This window comes from Acanthaster planci, linkage group LG01 (assembly GCF_054643075.1).
Source record: "Acanthaster planci isolate LZ-2023a linkage group LG01, COTS_SCS, whole genome shotgun sequence".
NCBI classification, from domain to species: domain Eukaryota; kingdom Metazoa; phylum Echinodermata; class Asteroidea; order Valvatida; family Acanthasteridae; genus Acanthaster; species Acanthaster planci.
Window position 1 is genome coordinate 11377411 of NC_141777.1, and position 20710 is coordinate 11398120.

General features: G+C 44.7%; 1 protein-coding gene across 2 annotated transcripts; it reads left to right on the plus strand.

The window, feature by feature from the left end:
* The first annotated feature begins 10290 nt into the window (after positions 1–10290).
* Positions 10291–20316, plus strand: LOC110981449 (uncharacterized). Of its 2 annotated transcripts, none has more exons than XM_022239033.2 (6): positions 10291–10435; positions 11089–11442; positions 12242–12303; positions 13571–13648; positions 16790–16885; positions 17714–20316. In XM_022239033.2, exons 1-6 carry the CDS (start codon positions 10420–10422, stop codon positions 17762–17764), a joined length of 657 nt encoding a protein of 218 aa, XP_022094725.2. In that variant the 5' UTR covers positions 10291–10419; the 3' UTR covers positions 17765–20316. The 2 variants fall into 2 exon arrangements, with proteins under 2 accessions (XP_022094725.2, XP_022094726.2); XM_022239034.2 differs by having other exon boundaries at positions 10297–10435; positions 11167–11442.
* The last annotated feature ends 394 nt before the right edge of the window (positions 20317–20710 follow it).

Sequence of the window (20710 nt, forward strand, 5' to 3'; positions counted from 1 at the left end):
AAAGTGTGTCTTCAACTTATAACTCTTCTACAACTCATAGAAGATTCACTGGGTCTTATACAAAGTATAACTCATTAGATATTTACAAGATCTTATACACATTCTAAGGGGAAAAAGAACGCCTAATTTTGCCTCATTAAATATGCGCAAAACTTTCCTACGCAATGCAACGGGCACAAGAACACCAAAATTTATCTAATTTAATATGCACAAGACTTTACCAAAATTTCAAGGCACCTAATTTAATATTTACAGGAAAATCTGCTCACAACTTGGAAATGGCATACAAACTGATCACTGTTTGTCGCATGATTTTACACAAAATTAAGAGACAAGACTTCTGGCAGATAAAATTATATAAGTAGATGTTCTCCAAGGCTCACAATATACGGTTGATTTTACACAGGTTTTAATTTATACAAAAATAGAAAATTTCAAGTACTGCATGATTACACATGATTGAAGTATAGATTTCACTTACTCGTCCGTACCAACTTAAGGATTAAAACACTTATAAAAATAACTTATGTCATCTTTAAACAAAGCTTAAAACTCTTTTATATAAGAGTGTCGGTCCTCGTCTCTGGTTCTTTACTTCCCGGTCGGCTTTCCCTCCGCGTCTACTTCTATTTGCTTCTGGTAGACCGAGTTGTGTTCATCCGTCTTAACGAGCTTGCCGTCTAGATACACCTGCGTGCAAGTGTACTCCCGGACGGTGGCGGTGCGTGTCTTCTTCGCTGGAGGCGGTACAAATGGTAGCGAGGCGGCCTCTTGTTCGTCCTCTTGGGAAGCTGACGAAAGGCTCTCGGCGGCCTCCTCCACGACCATCTGCAACATGCCTTTCGGTTTTCCCCCGGACCGCACGTAGGGTGAGACTGTTTTGGACTGGGGCGACGAAGGGCGCTCCGTCAGTGGGGACATGGGGGTAGGCGACAAGGACAAAACTGCTGCTCCAACAGCCTGCTTGGAGGCAGTTGCCTCCGCAACCTTCGGGGACGGACTTGACTCACTGGGCGACATGGCCTTAGTAGTCGGCTGACTACCGGTCACCAAGGTACTCTTCGACTGATGTATATTTCGCTGAAAGTTAGGTACATGCAATTTCACACAAAGCAAAACAACTTTGTACAGCGCTAACGATAGCGCAAGGGCAATCTGTGCGCCCGTTTTGGGTACCGCCTCGATGGGGTTTGACCCGACACAAGATTGTCCTCATTCTCCGAATTTGACCCTTCTCTGACGTCATGAGACACCAGAGGAGTTTCACCATTACTGGCCTCATCAACCAACTCCCCAGATGAACCACTGACATCTGGAACATCAGTCACTTGATCTATCGGGAGGCTCTCCTCCACAACATCCTTGGGTTGACTTGCCCAAGTACCAACTGTTTCACCGACACACGGCTTCAACCTGTCAACATGGACAACTTTCAACTTATTCCCCGACTTTTGCTGAATACGGACGATAACATCCGATAACTTCTTGGTAATTAACCAAGGTCCTTCCCAACGAAGCTGTAGCTTGGGGGAAAGGTTCTTTCTCTTCGCTGGGTTGTGTAGCCACACAAGTTGGCCCTCTTCCAACCCGTGTTCGAATGCTCGCCTATCATAATTTCGCCTTTGCCTCCGGGCACTTTTCCTGAGACAATCTCTTGCCCTTTTGTGGGCACTCTGCATTTCACTTCTCAATTTCTCAGCAAAGTCCAAAGTTGTGTCCTCTTCAACCTCAACACACCCCGTGACCAAATCCACTGGAACGGTCACTTCCCGTCCCAACATCATCATGTTGGGGCTTTCGCCAGTTGAGTCTTGTGGCGTACACCGGTAGGCGAAGGTGGCATAGGGGAGAAATTCGTCCCAGTCCTTCTGCCTTCGCTTAGGGTCAATGAGCATCGCCACAATGTTGACCAAGGTTTTATTAAACCTTTCGACCATGCCGTCAGACTTTGGATTGTAGGCGGTCGTACGAGTTTTGGAAATGCCAAGGACTCGGCACATTTCAGCAAACACCTCAGATTCAAAGTTAGTGCCCTGATCTGAATGTAACTCTTGGGGCACTCCAAATCGACACACAAACTCTTTCACCAAGGTATGCGCGACCGTAACTGCAGTTGCGTCTGGAAGCGGGAGTGCCTCCATCCACCTTGTGCAGTAATCGCCAATGACCAAAACCCAACGGTTGCCATTGTCCGTCATGGGCAATGGCCCGAGCAAGTCGATGGCTACTCGCTCCATGGGAACCCCAACTGGATACTGCTGTAAGGGTGCAACCCTTCTCTTAGCAGGTGACTTTCTTCTGGCACAAACATCACATCCCCTCAGATATGACCGTACGTCCGCGGACATACCTGGCCAGAAATATCGAAGTTTCACTTTGGCCAATGTTTTATTGACCCCTAAGTGACCACTGAGTTGCCCACCATGCAACTCAGCAATGACTTCCTTGCGGAACTTTGGTGGTAACACCAACAACCACCGAATGGACTTTCCGTCATCGGAGTCCCATCGTCGGTGTAGCACACCTTCGCGGACCTCCAACTGGTCCCACTGCGACCAATAGGTCTTGCAGGTCGCTGACAAGTGGGAAATTGTCTTCCACTCTGGTCGGTTTTTGTTCTCTTCCTTTAACCTGATGAGCCAACTTACGGTGTCATCCTGTAACTGTGCTTCTCTTAAAACACTCCCAGACAGGACTGGTTGGGCGGCCACGCCCCTAACCAAGAACTCACTACCCTGAGGCTGACCCTTGGGTACCATACCAGTTGCCTCAACTCCACTGATCTCTTCCTCACGGCCGCACTGTTTACATGGCCGTCTTGACAGTCCGTCAGCATTTCCATGCTTCTTGCCACTTCTGTGCTCAACAACCAAGTCGTACTGAGACAGAACCTCCAACCATCTCGCCAACTGACCCTCGGGGTTCTTGAAATTAAGTACCCACCGCAATGCAGCATGGTCAGTTCTGACCGTCACCTTCCGGCCATACAGGTATTGTTTGAAATACTTCAAATACACCACCACAGCCAGCAACTCTTTGCGGGTGACACAATAGTTTCGCTCAGGTTTGCTGAGCTTCCGGCTCGCGTAAGCAAGCACCTTTTCGTCACCTTCTTGAACCTGGGACAAGACTGCCCCAATGCCATCACCACTGGCATCGGTGTCCAGGATAAAGTCGCCTTCAGGAATCGGGTATGACAGAACTGGAGCGGCCTGAAGCCTGCTCTTCAGCTCGTCAAACGCCTCCTGACAACTCTCCGTCCACACAAAGTCCCTTGCCTTCTCCGTCAAGGCATGGAGTGGGCTTGCGATTTCTGCAAATCCCCGTATAAACCTCCGGTAATACGAGGCGAGACCCAGAAAACTTCTCACTTCTCGTACACACCTCGGAGTTGGCCAATTTGCCACTGCTTCGACCTTTCTTGGGTCTGTGGCAACCCCTTCTGAGGACACAATGTGCCCCAGGTACGCCACTGACTTTTGAAACAGCTGGCACTTGCTGGGCTTCAATTTGAGCCCGGCATGTCTTAGCCGCTCAAACACTATCCGCAAACGGGCTAAGGTCTCCGGCACCGTCTGACCAAACACGATAATGTCATCTAAATAGATCAGTAGGATCTCCCACTGCAAGCCGGCCATGATCTTCTCCATGAGCCGCTCGAAAGTGGCAGGGGCATTGCACAGCCCAAATGGCATGCATTTCCACCGCCACAGCCCATTTCTCACAACAAATGTCGACTTTTGACTGGCGTCCTCATCAAGAGCGACTTGCCAGTACCCCGATGCTAAATCGAGGGTACAGAACCACTTCGCCCCTCTCAAGGCATCAAATGTTTCATCAATGCGCGGGACGGGATAGGCATCCTTGATGGTAACCGAATTCAACTTTCGGTAGTCAACGCAAAAGCGCTTCGTACCGTCCTTCTTGTCCACCAGGACAACATTTGCTGCCCATGGACTATCTGAGGGTTCAATTACTCCCCTCTCCTCCAGGTTGCGTATTTGCTCCTGAATCTCCTGCTGATGCAGGTACGGATGACGCCTCACCCTCTCTTTTATCGGTTTAGAATCACCAGTGTCTATGTGATGCTTGACCACGTCCGTGTGACCGATGTCATGGTCACCCTTGGACAACACATCTTGAAAGTCGATCAGACATTTCTGGACATCCTCATGGTACTTGGCCTCCACATTGGCTGTACCCCTCTCATATAGATCTTGCAAATACGGGGGCAACACCTCGTCCGCATTTGCCACCACGTTGAATTCTTCATGAATTGAACTAGCTTCAACCTGGGAAACCACTCCCGCAGTTGTCCCCTCCCGGGCAACTCTTTTCTCCTTTCCAGGATTAAACACCCGCAACGGAACAACATCGCCTTCAGTCTCAACCAGAGACCTGGCCAGCATCAAGCCTCTCTTGGCTAAGTCACCACCACCTTCAACCGGTTCAACGAGGGCTGGCCCGAGCAAGTCTGTGCCCTTCCGAGCGATTTTGCCCGGGACCACAGCTTCATGACCTGGTGGAATTACTGTAGTCTGGGAAACCACAACACGCCCAATGAAGGGTTCACCTGCACCATTCATGCACTTGATTCGCTCACCGTTGAGCCTCCACTCCCTTAATTGGAAGTCTATGTTTCCACCTGTTGGCACGAGAAAATCCATGCCCAGGATACCATCATACCTCATTTCGGCAAAGACGGCTTTCACTGGGTGCGTGGTTCGACCCACTTGCACCTCCACCAAAGCCTTTCCCAGCACAGCTAATTGGCTTCCGTCAACTTGTTTGACTTGGACATCCACTGTCTCCAAGACAGGTCTCTTCTCTTTTGGGATTTTATGGTACACTTCACTACTTATCAAAGTATCAGTCGAACCTGTGTCGATTAAGAATCGACACTTGGTCGACCTCACCAACCCCTCAACAAACAACCCATAACGAGGATTGCGGCTTGAATCAGGCAGGGAAATTATTCTCTGCCCATCGTCTTGCTTTGACCCCTTTTCTCCTCTGCTGTCATTGTCACCGAATTCTCTTTTGGACCCTCTTGGTCTCTCAGCCTTCCCGCGGGTCCTACGGGGGGCTGATCGCCGTTTCCCTGTTTCGGAGCATTCTTGCACTCCCGGGCAAAATGCCCTTTCTCCTTACACTTGAAACACTTGAAGGTTCCAGGCTCGGCTCTCCCGGGCTTGCTTGTCTTCGGAGAAGACGAGCCCTTGCCTGGCCCCTGACCAGCGATCTGACCTGACAATGACTTCATCATTTCGGCCACAGAACCCAAAGTCTTGGCCTGTTCCTTGAGACTTAACTCCAGAGTCTCCAACCTCTGTTCTGTGTCAGAGTTCAAAGCCCTCGCCAACTTGGCGGGCTTCCGATCCAGCAATCTGTGTTGCTCGACCTTTTCAAAATTCTCAGTCTCTAGGGCAGCCTGGACTGCTTCGTCCAAAGTTTTTGGACGGGCCCTGTTTATACCCTCTCGTACTGAGTAACTGTCAACGGCATCAATAAAGTGGTTCTTTGCCAACTTCTCTCTAGCCTCTTCCTGAATTTCAGGGTACGCTCGCACCGTTAACTCATGGATTGCTTGCCCCAATTCCAACAAGCTTTCCTTCGGCTTTTGACGCCGGTGCCTCAGCTCAACGAGATAGTTCTCGCTCTGTCGAGCTGACCCGAACCTGCGCTGAAGCAACTTCACCAGCTCACTGTAAGTGTGCTTTTGGCCTGAGTCACCCACCAACCGTAGTGCGTCACCTTGCAAGCTTGCGGCCAACCACTTCGCAGCTTGCTCTTCGCTCCACTGGTTTACCTCACGACAGGACTCGAAATGGCGGAAGTACTCCTTCCAGAGCACTTTCCCACTATACCGGTCAGGAGTTATGTTTGGCCTGCGATTGAATCGCTCCAAACTCCCCTTCTGACCCGAGTCACCATGGACACGTGCCTCTCGTTTCAGTGGCCAAGGACCCACTGACGAGCTGTCCACTCCTTCAACGGAACTGCTGTCCTTCGCCTCGACGGGTCGAGTTGCGAAACTTAGCAGATCATTGTGCACTTGTTTAGGGGTGGTCTTCTCCCCATCACAAGCAAACGGGTTAGTACTCGACTTACCCTTTTCCACGCCACCTTGCCCTGACAGGAACAGCGTCAGGTCGTCCATGACTTGACTCTCGCGCTCCAAGGCGAATGGCGTCAACCCTGCTTGGGGTTTCATCCCTGGGCTTGGGTCCTTCAGAGGTGTACTTTCCATAAAGCTCACCTCCCTCCCCATCTTTGGGGCCAACTCAGGCGTTCCACCCGCGCCTGACACCTTCCCAGCTGCTCCAGAGACATACCCAGACGTCTCCCCAGGCAACTGAAACTCAACATCTGAATCAACCCGATGGAGCACACGCCCGCTCCCAGCTGGCGTGCCAACGTTCCCTCCCATATTTGAGGAAACACCCGACTGCAGTTTCATGGCAGCCTCCAGCTTCTTCGCAATTAGGTCATTTTCCCACTGCAGAAACTGGGCTTCCAAACGCAGTCGCTGCACCTCGGCCTCAGCACTTGAGGTGCTCGCTTGACCCTGCAAGTCTTTGCTCATACTGACGACCAGGCAACCACCAATACCCACAAGAAAATTAACAACAAAAGCAGAGCAATCAACAATTGACTCAAAATTTCTTAACAGAGAAATCAACTTAATCAGTCACAATCATCCCACTTCTGACACCATTTGTGGCGGGCATCCCCGGGCCTACCCTGAGTTGATGGGATCAAACCAAGCACCATTAGTGGCAGAGTCGATCTTCCCAACCCAAGGCTTTTCCCCAGACGAGAGACCACACAGAGCGACCTCAAGGCAAAGGGTGCGGGACCGTTTTGGAGGAAATATACCGCCGATTGTGACCGAGTGTTAATTAGTCTCTGTTGAATTACACAATCAACCGGTAAAGAAAGTAATCCTTGACAGAAGAACTGTCGGTACAGGACGTTCAATTTATTCCACAATAATCAACACAAATCAACAATTGAAATGTACAGTGAAGTGATTGGGAGATTGGTTTGGTTGCCTGTGCATTTACTTACTTGGATTGAGCACTAATTAAGCGTAGGGCCCCAGCAGCAATACTCCAATGCATCAACTATGCACCATGCGCATCAGCCATTCACTGCGCATCAGCCATTCACAGCGCATCAACAGTCACACTGCGTCAGCAAAGTACAACTTGTACAACTTCGTACGAGCTTCACCTAACGTGCATGCGAGCCAGCGTCAGCAACGTACAGCTCTCACAGCCTTGTACTTGCAACGCGTCAGCTACACTCACTAGTCAGCCACGTACAGTCTATACAATCACGTACTTACAACGCATCAGCACCACGCAACACTTCGCACAGCGCTGACAATGCTTTAGCTCCGTGCCAACTCACCAACTTCACTCTGCGAAGTCCAACAAGCAAACCAACTATAATGCGATCGCAGCGCTCACTGCATGCAGTAGCACGACCATGTGCACACAGCGCGCTACGCTATGCCTAGCCAGCACACGTTACCAAGTCACTAGCCAATCAGGTACGTGCACTGCAACTCATTAATAAAATTAGACTAGCTCTAGTCCTATACACTTTCCGTCACACAAGCATTAACTGCCTACATGTACATGTATCATGTATGTGAATTGAAGTGACCGCGCGGCCATCTTGGGGCCTCCTGTTGTTGTAACACAGGCTATTTGCGCCAATAACTGTACGTTTATTTATACACTTTACTTAATCTGCATCACATTATGGAGTTAGGAAGAAGGTCCAGTTTTAGAGGCAAGAGGAAACCGGAGTGCCCGGAGAAAACTTGCAAGAGCGAGTATGGACTGGAAACCAAATGCACTCAAAGCCTGGGCCAAGCCGGGACTCGAACCCGCCGGGCCTCATTGATGCAAACTTGCGAGGAAAGAACCGCTACGCCGCTAACCCGCTCCCCCAGAGTGGCCTCCTCTTTGATCTCCATGTCTTTATAATAATCATAGTGGAGATTCATAAATTCCTCAGACAGTCTCCCTATTCAACAAAATGCAACTTGACCGTGTAATAACATTTGATGATGCCCTCTGAGACTGTGATCAAAAACGGATCTCCATTATAAAAACTGATCAATAGGAAATCGCGCATTGTTCGTGCACAAACTGCACGGCCGAAAAATGGCGGCACTTCAGGAGGGTCATGTACATGCGAAGTTGGAGCGGCTGTGTATTTAGTCAAAATTGATCATTTTGTGGAGAAAACCTTTTTCTTGTGGGACGGCGGCTGTGCCCTCAGCCCCGCCCCCTCCCGACAACAAGCAAAAGAATGAATAGAAAATGCGAGAATATCATTTCCAGAATTAACTGACCATTCAAGTTCTTATTAAGTAACGAACTTGAAACCAATAATATTAACATGTTTTGTGTATGTATATGTTTTTATTTATTCTTCACATCCCAGTTGTCTACGGTCTTGCTTGGGCAATACTTTCTATTTGCTTCGGTTCAATAGTGATTTGTTCAGATCAGTGTACACAAATTTGAGATTTTCACCAAGACCCACAATAGGCTTTGCCAGTAAATATGTTGTCCAAACTGTCTATGTGTTTTTCCCTCTGGTTTATGAGCCAACACTGAAAAACTTCATCAGTAAAATAAAATCAAGTCTTAATTTTAATTTTACAAACTTACAGGAAAAATTGCACTGAAATTCATTCACATATAGAAATAATATTTATTGAAAACCGACATGTGGCATACGGAAGTGTAATTGTGAGCAGAAATTGGGAGTAGGGCTATAACTGAACAGCCAAATTAAGTTACTGCTATTTTACCACAGACACTTGTAAATCAGATGAAAAAAAACAACTTGTATTTTAACAACTACTTTCCTGAATGAAAAAAGGCGGTTTTAACTGAAAACGGATAATTGTATAATTTAGACAAAGTTTCCTGCATTACATTGACTTTGAATTTCCTTGTTTATTACTTCAGAAACAGAAACGTCAGCTCTCTGCCTCTCACTTTGGTTGCATCTCAGGACCCTAAAAAGGAATTCTGTCACTCATATCACATCGTTTGTCACACGATTTGGGTTCATCATCTGCAGATCCGACAAACACAAATCATGGCTTTATTGAAGATTTTTCCAGTGAAATGTAAGGAAAATAAACGACAAATCAATCCTTCAGTTTTTCAAACCACTTTTGCTGATAAGTAATTATGTAATGTCTGCTTTTCCGGTATCACACAAGCAGAAAAGTTGAATTCACGGTTGTCAGCCATATGTTCGATCCAAATTTCTGCCTGCTCAAAAGTAGAAAAGCAGATGGCCGCTTTTCGGCCGCCAGCGAATGAGGGAAAAGTAAAATCTGCTTTTCTTGAAGCAGAAAAATAGAAATATGCATAAACAAACACTGTCCATTGTGCTTTTTGAGTTGGCAGAAAAGTCGAAATTGCATGTTACCAGAACATACACTCAGTTCTCTACCATTCTGAGAGCAGAAAAGCAGATGGCCACTTTTCGTCCTCCATAGTGATTGTACAATGAACATGTACTAAGACCATGTTTTTATCATAACCGACATTTTGCTCGTGTCAAAGCACTGCCATTAGCGAACGAAAAATTTAAATAATGTTTCGCTAGCAGGAAGTGATATTAGTAACCTCCTGGTGACAGGTCGTGCAGAATGTTGCCAATCACGGTGCAAAGCCATCAGCCGCATTCCCAGGCGGCGCCCCCCGCCCGTGGGCGATGGGCGCGCAAGGGTGCAGACCACTAATTCAAGTGAGAATTTCTGACCACCTCATCAGCATTAAAAGTGCCCCCCCCACAGTATCTTTTGAAAAAAGGAGATTGTTTGGCCCCCAAAATGGTGAGATTGTGTAAGTCGTGGCCAAAATCAACTCCCTGGGTCTTTGAGCTTTCATATGGGGGCAGAAGGGCTGGAAACTACGGTTGAAAAGTGGTCCTAAGTGCCCGAGAAAGTTGAGGGTTGCCACTTGAAAAATGGCTGCAATATCAGACTTCGGAAAAATCACTTTTTGGGGGGTGAATTTGTTTTGTGGGAATAATTAAAAATGTAATTGGTTAACCCCCAAAAAATTGAAAAGAAATTGAAAGATAAGTGACCAGACAAGAATTTCATTTGTGTTTCAGAAATCTCAGGGATGTTGGCGTGCATGCTATTGGGCCCTGAACGGTGCTGATTTTACACTGTTTTCAATGGGGCTTGAATTAGTGGACTGGACCCGCAACGAGCGAAATTATGACATTTGGTCAATTGAGGGCGCTTTTTGAGCAAAACTGTAAAACCAGAGCAAAATCATTTCTGTAATAATATACACATACGTGTAATAATAGTATTACATGTACGTACGGTACGCGGTTTTTAAACAGACAAACAGATGACTGAATATGGGTGGCGAAAAAGGTATATGCAACAAATGAATATGTTGATTTTCTATCATGCTTATGGCTTTTTCTCTATGTCAATGTCTGTGTATTTCCCTTGCCAGCTTGCGCTTTTCAAAATAAATACAATGCCATGCATGATGTACATGTAGGCCTAGGCATGCTAGGCCTAATTTAACTTTTAAGTCTGTAAGTTGAATTCTACAATAAGCTTACATGTAAGACTGACCATCATGACCATGCAGTTTGCTGACACAGAGTTAAACTTTTCGGAAGTACTGGCGTAGGCCTAAGTTAGTAATATTGTATCTTAGTTGGCCTACTTGTACAGTCATCGTGTAATGTAACAAGGGCCCAAGGCATGAAGGCCAAACAAGCACGCCAAGGCCCATGCCAAGGGAAACCATTAGTTACATGTAGCCTGTATGGCTAATTAGGCCCTATTTCGGATTACTTCATTCAGCCTTTCAGGAGATCTCACTCCGGAATCCACCCTCCCCTCATCACAAGGCCCACCCCAGAATATCAGTGAGGAATTTCTTTAAAAGGGATTTAATGTCTTTCATCATGCTCAAAATGGTCATTTTGTTTAACATAAATGCTCATGTAAGGATTTTCATGAAATCCCCATATGCCTACCTCAAGTTACTTGTTTTTTTCTCTTATATAAAGATGCATACAATCATGAAAATCGAGAGCAATCTCGAAGAAGACATTCAAGCTCCTCACCTTCTTCCTCGTGTTCTCAAGAAATGAACAGCAAAGATCACCGAGTCAAGCCAAGAACTGTCTCCCCCACACGGAGTCGGGACCTCCAAAGGCACAGTGGCAAGCGTGACAGGGGGCGTTCCAGCAGCAGCAATGCGTCGTCTCCACATAGAGGTCGGGATAAGCACAGAAAGAAGCTCAAACGGCGTTACTCATCGAGTAGTTCCTCCACTTCGTCATCATCGTCATCGTCCTCTTCTTCTCCCAGTAGATCTTCATCAGAGTCATCCTCAAGCATCAGCTCATCGTCAAGTAGAGGTAATAATTTGTACCCTGATAAAAAGCTCTTCTGCCATACACGCAGGTGTAATGTAAAATTAGAATCCCTTCTTCATACCAATTTCTCAAGTTATTTAACAGATTGAAAATGGGAACGTCACGTTTTGTCTATCAGACCCAATTTTAAGTTTTATTTCATGAATTTTAAGCCCTCTGACGAGCTACATTTAGGTACGCGTATGTTGAAGGTGGAATTTTGTATTTTTGTCTATGTTTTGGTCCTTTTTTTCTGTGACATCACAGTATGCTTTTCATCAGTTGTAATACACAGTGCCTGAATAAATCCACCTCATCCGATGATTGCTGAACATACATCGTGATTTGTTTTATACTCCTACAAACTCTTTCTTCGAGCATGAAGAATGCACTAGAAAAGACACAAATCAAACACGCCATCAAATCTGCCGAGAATTTTCTACACAGACAGGGGTGTTTGTTGAAGCAGTAACTGATGGAAATGCACTGAGAAACCCTTATGTTTTTAAGGGTAGAGGGAGAATGGATTATGACAGGTAGTCCTTATGATAAAGTTTTTAAGAATATTTGTTCAGTTGTTATTTAAAACTAATGGAGGTTCCACAAGCATCGAATGAAAATAAGAATTTCATTTAGTGACTAGTGGAGTGTTTCTTTCCTTGTGGAGTGGAACATCTGTCAGTGACCTGATGAAGAATCATTCTTACCATTCCACTCACGGTGACAGCACTCAGCAAACCCTAAAATCAAAGACACCTGTGTACATGTATCTTTCCCTGTTTCTCATCTACGTGCATGACAGAGAGAAAGAGACATAGAAAGAAGAAGAGGAGGAAGGAGTCCAAGTCTAAAAGGAGGCACAAGGTGATGAAGTCCAGAAACTAGTTTGCTGAAATAGGAACGATCAGTTAGACTTTCAGGAGGATACAGGCTGTAACGAGGGTTAGAAAAAAAGTGCTAAGTATATACATGTACAGAGTTTGAACTCACAGAGATTGTATCTCATGTATGGCTGTTACTGGCTTTCAGAGAGGTTTGAATTTTTAATAATGAGGGCCTGAGGGAAACTTGTGTTAATCTGTGTGTCATTTTGTTGTGACCCCAAAGTCGTGGAAAATGGAAATTTAGGCATTCAGGGAGAGTTGTTTTCAAATCATGTGGAGTGATTGGCAAAATAGTGTGCAAAGAGTGGTTACTGGGGAAAGGGCATGCTTTGCATAGTATCCACCTTGAGCAAAAGCACCCCTTATCATTTGAAAAGAGCAGCGTGTTAACGGGGAACATTCATTTTGTTGGTAGTGATGCAACTGTAATGCTTGCATTTCATAGTTCATGAACCAGCGAAGTGCACTTCCTGCCAAAAGAGCCTCCATTGCTGGGACATTGCACCCTCACTTGGTTCTGCTTGGGACAATTGATATGAGTTGTTCATGTGAATGGGTGCAAGAAATACCAAGTTTGAATTTTGGCTCAAAGAATGAGTAAATCTCTGAGTCTTTTACATGTTCTAGGTACATCTGTAAACTGCAGATAGTGACTCTAAATAGTGAACATACAAGCTGTTTGCCTTTAAGATTGTTTGCCTTTTTGCCTTGAGATTAATGCTTGTAGTGTAAAGAGCTGTGCCGAATATTTGATTGATTATCGGAATGTTATTTTCTGAATTAGAATATTCAAATGCAAAATTCACAAAAAGGAAGGGAGAATTTTCTTTTTGTTTTAAAGGAGAAAAGTTGCATTTGGAGGCTTGTTTCGAGCAGATTTAAATGAAAGCGACAGAAATCTTATGATTCAAGAAGTAAATTATTCATTGAAAAATTCGAAAGGAATAGAAACTTTCGACAGCGCAAAAAGTAGTGTTCGTCCCTTAAAGTTTGCTAAATCGTGGCTAGGGATACTCTTCAATGCGAGAAGCTATTATACCAATTATAATGGGCCTCTACAGTTGTGTGTTATTGCAACTGATTTTGTATATGGTTTGTTCATCAACAATCTGCTGGTCGGTGCGACCGCACATTCAGATATTTGATTGATTTGAAAGTGAATATTTGAACAGTGAATTATTTGAAATGACTCAGCCCTATAATAGTTCTGTCTTCTGTTCTTTGTCTTTTCTAAAATCCACTTTCAGAGAAGTCACAAAAAGAAGTCAAAGGGAAGGAAGAAGGATGAAGGCAAGTCTTCTTCAGGACCAGTGCAGCTCTCCAAGGTATTGGAGGCAGGGCTTACCCTCGTTGATATCATCTAGGGTATTTCCATTCCCAGTGCAGCTCTCCAAGGTATTGAAGACAGGGCTTACCCTCGTTGATAGCATCTAGGGTATTTCCATTCCCAGTGCAGCTCTCCAAGGTATTGGAGGCAGGGCTTACCCTTGTTGATAGCATCTAGGGTATTTCCATTCCCAGTGCAGCTCTCCAAGGTATTGAAGACAGGGCTTACCCTCGTTGATAGCATCTAGGGTATTTCCATTCCCAGTGCAGCTCTCCAAGGTATTGGAGGCAGGGCTTACCCTTGTTGATAGCTTCTAGGGTATTTCCATTCCCAGTGCAGCTCTCCAAGGTATTGAAGACAGGGCTTACCCTTGTTGATAGCATCTAGGATATTTCCATTCCCCGTGCAGCTCTCCAAGGTATTGGAGGCAAGGCTTACCCTTGTTGATAGCATCTAGGGTATTTCCATTCCCAGTGCAGCTCTCCAAGGTATTGGAGGCAGGGCTTACCCTTGTTGATAGCATCTAGGGTATTTCCATTCCCAGTGCAGCTCTCCAAGGTATTGAAGACAGGGCTTACCCTTGTTGATAGCATCTAGGGTATTTCCATTCCCCGTGCAGCTCTCCAAGGTATTGGAGGCAAGGCTTACCCTTGTTGATAGCATCTAGGGTATTTCCATTCCCAGTGCAGCTCTCCAAGGTATTGGAGGCAGGGCTTACCCTTGTTGATAGCATCTAGGGTATTTCCATTCCCAGTGCAGCTCTCCAAGGTATTGGAGGCAGGGCTTACCCTTGTTGATAGCATCTAGGGTATTTCCATTCCCAGTGCAGCTCTCCAAGGTATTGAAGACAGGGCTTACCCTTGTTGATAGCATTTAGGGTATTTCCATTCCCAGTGCAGCTCTCCAAGGTATTGAAGACAGGGCTTACCCTTGTTGATAGCATTTAGGGTATTTCCATTCCCAGTGCAGCTCTCCAAGGTATTGGAGGCAAGGCTTACCCTTGTTGATAGCATCTAGGGTATTTCCATTCCCAGTGCAGCTCTCCAAGGTATTGGAGGCAAGGCTTACCCTTGTTGATAGCATCTAGGGTATTTCCATTCCCAGTGCAGCTCTCCAAGGTATTGGAAGCAGGGCTTACCCTTGTTGATAGCATCTAGGGTATTTCTATTCCCAGTGCAGCTCTCCAAGGTATTGGAGGCAAGGCTTACCCTTGTTGATAGCATCTAGGGTATTTCCATTCCCAGTGCAGCTCTCCAAGGTATTGAAGACAGGGTTATCCTTGTTGATAGCATCTAGGGTATTTCTATTCCCAGTGCAGCTCTCCAAGGTATTGGAGGCAAGGCTTACCCTCGTTGATAGCATCTAGGGTATTTCCATTCCCAGTGCAGCTCTCCAAGGTATTGAAGACAGGGCTTACCCTTGTTGATAGCATCTAGGGTATTTCTATTCCCAGTGCAGCTCTCCAAGGTATTGGAGGCAGGGCTTACCCTTGTTGATAGCATCTAGGGTATTTCCATTCCCAGTGCAGCTCTCCAAGGTATTGAAGACAGGGCTTACCCTTGTTGATAGCATCTAGGGTATTTCCATTCCCAGTGCAGCTCTCTAAGGTATTGGAGGCAGGGCTTACCCTTGTTGATAGCATCTAGGATATTTCCATTCCCAGTGCAGCTCTCCAAGGTATTGAAGACAGGGCTTACCCTTGTTGATAGCATCTAGGGTATTTCCATTCCCAGAGCAGCTCTCCAAGGTATTGAAGACAGGGCTTACCCTCGTTGATAGCATCTAGGGTATTTCCATTCCCAGTGCAGCTCTCCAAGGTATTGAAGACAGGGCTTACCCTTGTTGATAGCATCTAGGGTATTTCCATTCCCAGTGCAGCTCTCCAAGGTATTGAAGACAGGGCTTACCCTTGTTGATAGCATCTAGGGTATTTCCATTCCCAGTGCAGCTCTCCAAGGTATTGGAGGCAGGGCTTACCCTTGTTGATAGCATCTAGGGTATTTCCATTCCCAGTGCAGCTCTCCAAGGTATTGAAGACAGGGCTTACCCTCGTTGATAGCATCTAGGGTATTTCCATTCCCAGTGCAGCTCTCCAAGGTATTGAAGACAGGGCTTACCCTTGTTGATAGCTTCTAGGGTATTTCCATTCCCAGTGCAGCTCTCCAAGGTATTGAAGACAGAGCTTACCCTTGTTGATAGCATCTAGGGTATTTCCATTCCCCGTGCAGCTCTCCAAGGTATTGAAGACAGGGCTTACCCTTGTTGATAGCATCTAGGGTATTTCCATTCCCAGTGCAGCTCTCCAAGGTATTGAAGGCAGGGCTTACCCTTGTTGATAGCATCTAGGGTATTTCCATTCCCAGTGCAGCTCTCCAAGGTATTGAAGACAGGGCTTACCCTTGTTGATAGCATCTAGGGTATTTCCATTCCCAGTGCAGCTCTCCAAGGTATTGAAGACAGGGCTTACCCTTGTTGATAGCATGTAGGGTATTTTCATTCCCGGTGCAGCTCTCCAAGGTATTGAAGACAGGGCTTACCCTTGTTGATAGCATCTAGGGTATTTCCATTCCCAGTGCAGCTCTCCAAGGTATTGAAGACAGGGCTTACCCTTGTTGATAGCATCTAGGGTATTTCCATTCCCAGTGCAGCTCTCCAAGGTATTGAAGGCAGGGCTTACCCTTGTTGATAGCATCTAGGGTATTTCCATTCCCTTGTTTTGTCTAGATACATGTACAAGAAAAATTCATCAACTGAAAATTCTGTTTCTTCTTCAGGCATTCATGCCCCTCCTGTCCTGTCTCAGGGTTATAGGTGCTAAATAAACAATTTGATATTTAGGTCTTTGACCTACATAGGTGAAGTATGATAATAAAATTCAAGGAATAACTTAGTGGAGGTGATTTCAGTATGGTTCAACTTAACTGTCTATCAAGGAAATAGAAAATGATATTTTCCAGTGAACATTCGTATAGTTAAAAGTTATTTAAGAGGATGTTTTCAGGAACCCTTTCAGAAATCAAAATTGGTGGAAAACATTTTGATTAACATGGAAGGGTTCATCACCTTGTCCCCCCAAGATATCTGTTCACCTCCAGTGCAATGTTTTCATCAGTGGTCTTTTGATCCATGTCTCGAATAGTTTATCAAGGAGAGAAAGAAGCAGGACAATAAGAGGAGTGTCATCTCTGGGAAGAAGATCAAGATGAAAGTCAAGAAGACCAGCAAAGACAAAGAGGTGGGTAGAGGATAAAGAGACAGACAAGAACACATCAAGACATCACAAGTGCAGTCACAAGACCAACGTGAGCAGTGACAAAGGAATGCTTGTTGTCATTGTCCATTTGAATTTCCTGTGACTCGAATCCAGCCTGGAAGCGTGTCTTGTGTTGGTCTTCCGATGGTCTCGTTGGGTCATGTGATGGTCTTAAGTGCTCTCAGTTACAATGCCAAATTACATTCACAGTTACCAAGGAACGAGTTCACGTTTCTTTTTCCTACCGAAGAAAAGTTGGTGTGATTTGCTGCTGTCGCGAGCATGCATCGGAACACTCTCCACAGGGAAAAGAAAGTTTGGAAAGTAAAACTGAAATTGTGTCATGTTGGATGACCCTTTAGCCTAACAGTCTTAATACACTCTTTGCAGTTAGTGATTGCCTTTCATGGGGCAACTGGAGCGACGACAATTTGCCAACCAGTGGTCAATATTGCCTGGTACTCAGGATGTCTTTTGTGCATGGGCTACCAGGAAACTTCACCCAGTGGTTGACAAATGGTCATCGTTTGCACTTGCCTCTAAGTGTTCTAGTTTGCCTCCATTTTGAGTGCTTTGAAAGGAATTTCAATAGTAGCTTTTCCGTGTTCTTGGTCCACTTTCCAAAGACATCAGAACGTACATGTATTTCTGAGGATTGCTACAAATGGTAAATCAGGAATCTGGCTCACGGGAGAATGCAGTTTTTGTCATGTTGATCATGATATCAGGGTTCTTGATAATTACTGAAGACAATGCAAGGTTGAAGTTTCGTATTTTACTCCGGCATTCGGTAAACTTCTTCCTCCACAGCGTGATTTGAACAGACGGGACCTACTAAACTTCCTGAACTCTACGATGTGACCCAGTGAGATCAGATGACGGTGGAGAAAGCAGTTGATCACAGCAACACGATTCCCCTCCCCCCTCCTGCCACCACCAATCTTTCAGTCCGAACAGTTACAGTTCATCCTGTCACAGTTAACCGGATCAATTGGCATCTTGGCCTGTGTGCGTACAATCACGTCTTGTCTGGAGAGATGATAAGAGCCAGCGTTGCGTAAGCACAGACAATGCATTGGCATACCCGCTGCATAGGCACGGGGCTGTAGAGGCACTGTGTACTTCCTTTATATGCCATGTGTCTGGTCTTAATTAGCACCTCCTTTTTTGTTAGTTCTCACCCTTTCAGTTTTATCAGAATTGAAGTAATGCCATTGTACATACAGTTTTCTGTTTGAGCTGCATGCACTATGTTTGTGGCTTTGTGAAAGGGCAGATCCAGATGCAAATTTTCTTCGTTTATTTAGTGGAAAATGAAGGGATTTCTCTGTGTAACTTTTTGTAGCCTTCCTGAGTGTTTAAATTTTGGTTTTTTTGCATGTTTCCAGGAGGAAGAGAAGTAAATACCCCCCCTCCCAAGTTTCTTTTCTTTCATAATTCAAAAGCATTGTCCCCCTTTGGGGGGTCATAGCACCTATTGCTCCCCCCCCCATCTACAAATGACTTTGTTTGGCAACTATCAAGGGAAATGCCAGGCAAATATATATAACCAAGTGACTGTACAGGGCAGCATAAGTGGACTGCATGTGCATCGAAGTTGAGTAACACGGGTTAATGAAGGCATAACATAGAGGTTTGATACCTGGAATTTGGACTGTGAGAGTACACCCCAGCAGATGTGCACCAGGGAAAAGAAGGAGCCACCCAACAACTTATTTTGCCACTGGTGTAGGTTTAGTGGTATAGAAAGGCTTTCTAGAAATCACTTTCAACTTTTGATCACGGAGCAAAGCGAATTGCTTACAAGTGCTCTTTCTGGCAATGACGTGGCTTGTGTTGTAACATACACGTCTTAAAGTTGTAACAAATTGATTTTAGTGGTAAGGGATCATTCTATAAATTCAGGGTCCAAAAGTGCAACATTTTTGTGTCCCTGTTACATCTGACGTGGAAATATCAGTGAAGTTGATTTCAAACTATTTCTATTTGTTTGGCAGGTAATCCGCACTCATTTAATCTCTTCGAAATTAGAAACTGCGTTCTGAACTTACAAAATCATGTCAGATGTGACAGGGACACCAAAACAATTGGACCCCTAATTTACAGAATGAACCACATGTTTATGCTTCATAACCGTGACTCTGGATGGTCATCGGGTATGTAGTGGAAATGTGTACACAAGCACTTACCTGTCAGCAAGAACTGGTTCCAAATATGTTACCTGTCACCACAAAATGAGCTGAATGTCAGAATTTTAAAAAATTGAGATATTGGGTTTTTTTTAATTCAGCAGATAAAGATCCTGTGAAATATTTGGAATTAAATAGGAGACAGGTTACTCTTTTCAATTATGACAAAATCTCAAAATTGAACTCCGCTTCAATGTGACTTTGAACCCTCCAAATAGGAAAGAGTGGGATGTGACTTGACTCTCATTTTGTCGTAACAGGTCATATTTGGACATGGCGCCCATATGCAACTGAAGAAATTACTTGGTAACTTTAAAGACGATAACAAATGATTTAAAACAGGGTTCGCACAACCTGGAAAAGTCATAAAAAAGTCATGTGGAAATTCATTTTCGTTTTCCAGGCCTGAAAGTCATGAAACTTTGTGAAAATGTCACGGAAAAGTCATCAAATTTTTCAAACACTGTGTGTTACTTCTTTTATCAGAGATAAGTGCATAAAATGTGTGAGTTTATTTGCAACTTTAAAAGTCCCAATGGTCCAAGAAATATCATAATTGGGTCATGGATTTTTTTTAATTTGGTCAAGGAAAAGACATAGAATTTAATTTGATTGATTAAATTGTCCTTCAGGTGCAGGAACCCTCAAAAGGTTTTGTGAGAAAATTTTGAATAAAAACAATGTTACACATAATTTCAATAAACGTCATTCTTTGTTCATATGCACAGTTATTGAGCATTTTGGAAAGCTACAAAAACCGATATGAATTTTTAGTTAGTTTTCTGTGGCTTAAATTTTGCGGGGATTTGACCTCCCTGGTACCCTTGCTTCACCTCAGGAGGGGACCCAGTTGCCATACTATCTGTATAATAGTCGAAGGCTCTGTTGGCCATCCTTTGAAGTTGCATGTAGTATTTTCTTCACTACAGTGTATAATATTTCCCATTCACTGAATTGCTTTAGTCTGTAAAGCAGTTTCATCAATTTACTGTGTTTGCGAAAACTAATCATTTTTTTTTTTTTTTTACCTTGCCTGAATTTTTTTCAAGGGATAGGGGTTACCACTACTTGAAAGAGTGTGGAAAGGTATTCATCACTGCATGCAATTTTTTTCATAATTGGTTCATAACTAAGTAATCCATTAGCTGAATACTGTTAGTCACTTTAGCTCGGGGGAGCAGAGTAGCAGGTATGCATATATTAAAATTTGACTGATTTTTACAATTGCCTCGTCTGCTTTTTTAAAGTTTGCAAATGGAGCAAATTCTCCTTAAAGTGGTACAGTGCAGAGTTGAAATTCCTACTGAATGCAGTTTCCCCGCATACTAAAAGGTTGATATCTTGCAGTTGCACATATGCACAACATTTTGTATTTTATCTCATGGACAAGCCAAACTTTGATTCGAATGCAGAACTGTATTGCTATATTGGCCAATTTGTCATTAAGAGAAACAAAGTGGGGAAGTTACCAAATTATTAAAAAAAAAAAAAACTCAGTCTGAGGTTCATGCAGTGCAGTGGCGAAAATCTGCGTTGGTCATCAGGGGACAGGGAGGGCCAAAATCCTAATATGCCAGTGTTGAGTTTACATGATCTGAATAGGTGTAAACCTGTGTGT

Excerpts from the sequence above, each read along its gene's own strand:
- LOC110981449 (XM_022239033.2), top strand. Across the intron at positions 11,443-12,241 it reads CAGCTCATCGTCAAGTAGAG|AGAGAAAGAGACATAGAAAG; the intron begins GTAATAATTTGT and ends CGTGCATGACAG. Across the intron at positions 13,649-16,789 it reads GACCAGTGCAGCTCTCCAAG|TTTATCAAGGAGAGAAAGAA; the intron begins GTATTGGAGGCA and ends TGTCTCGAATAG.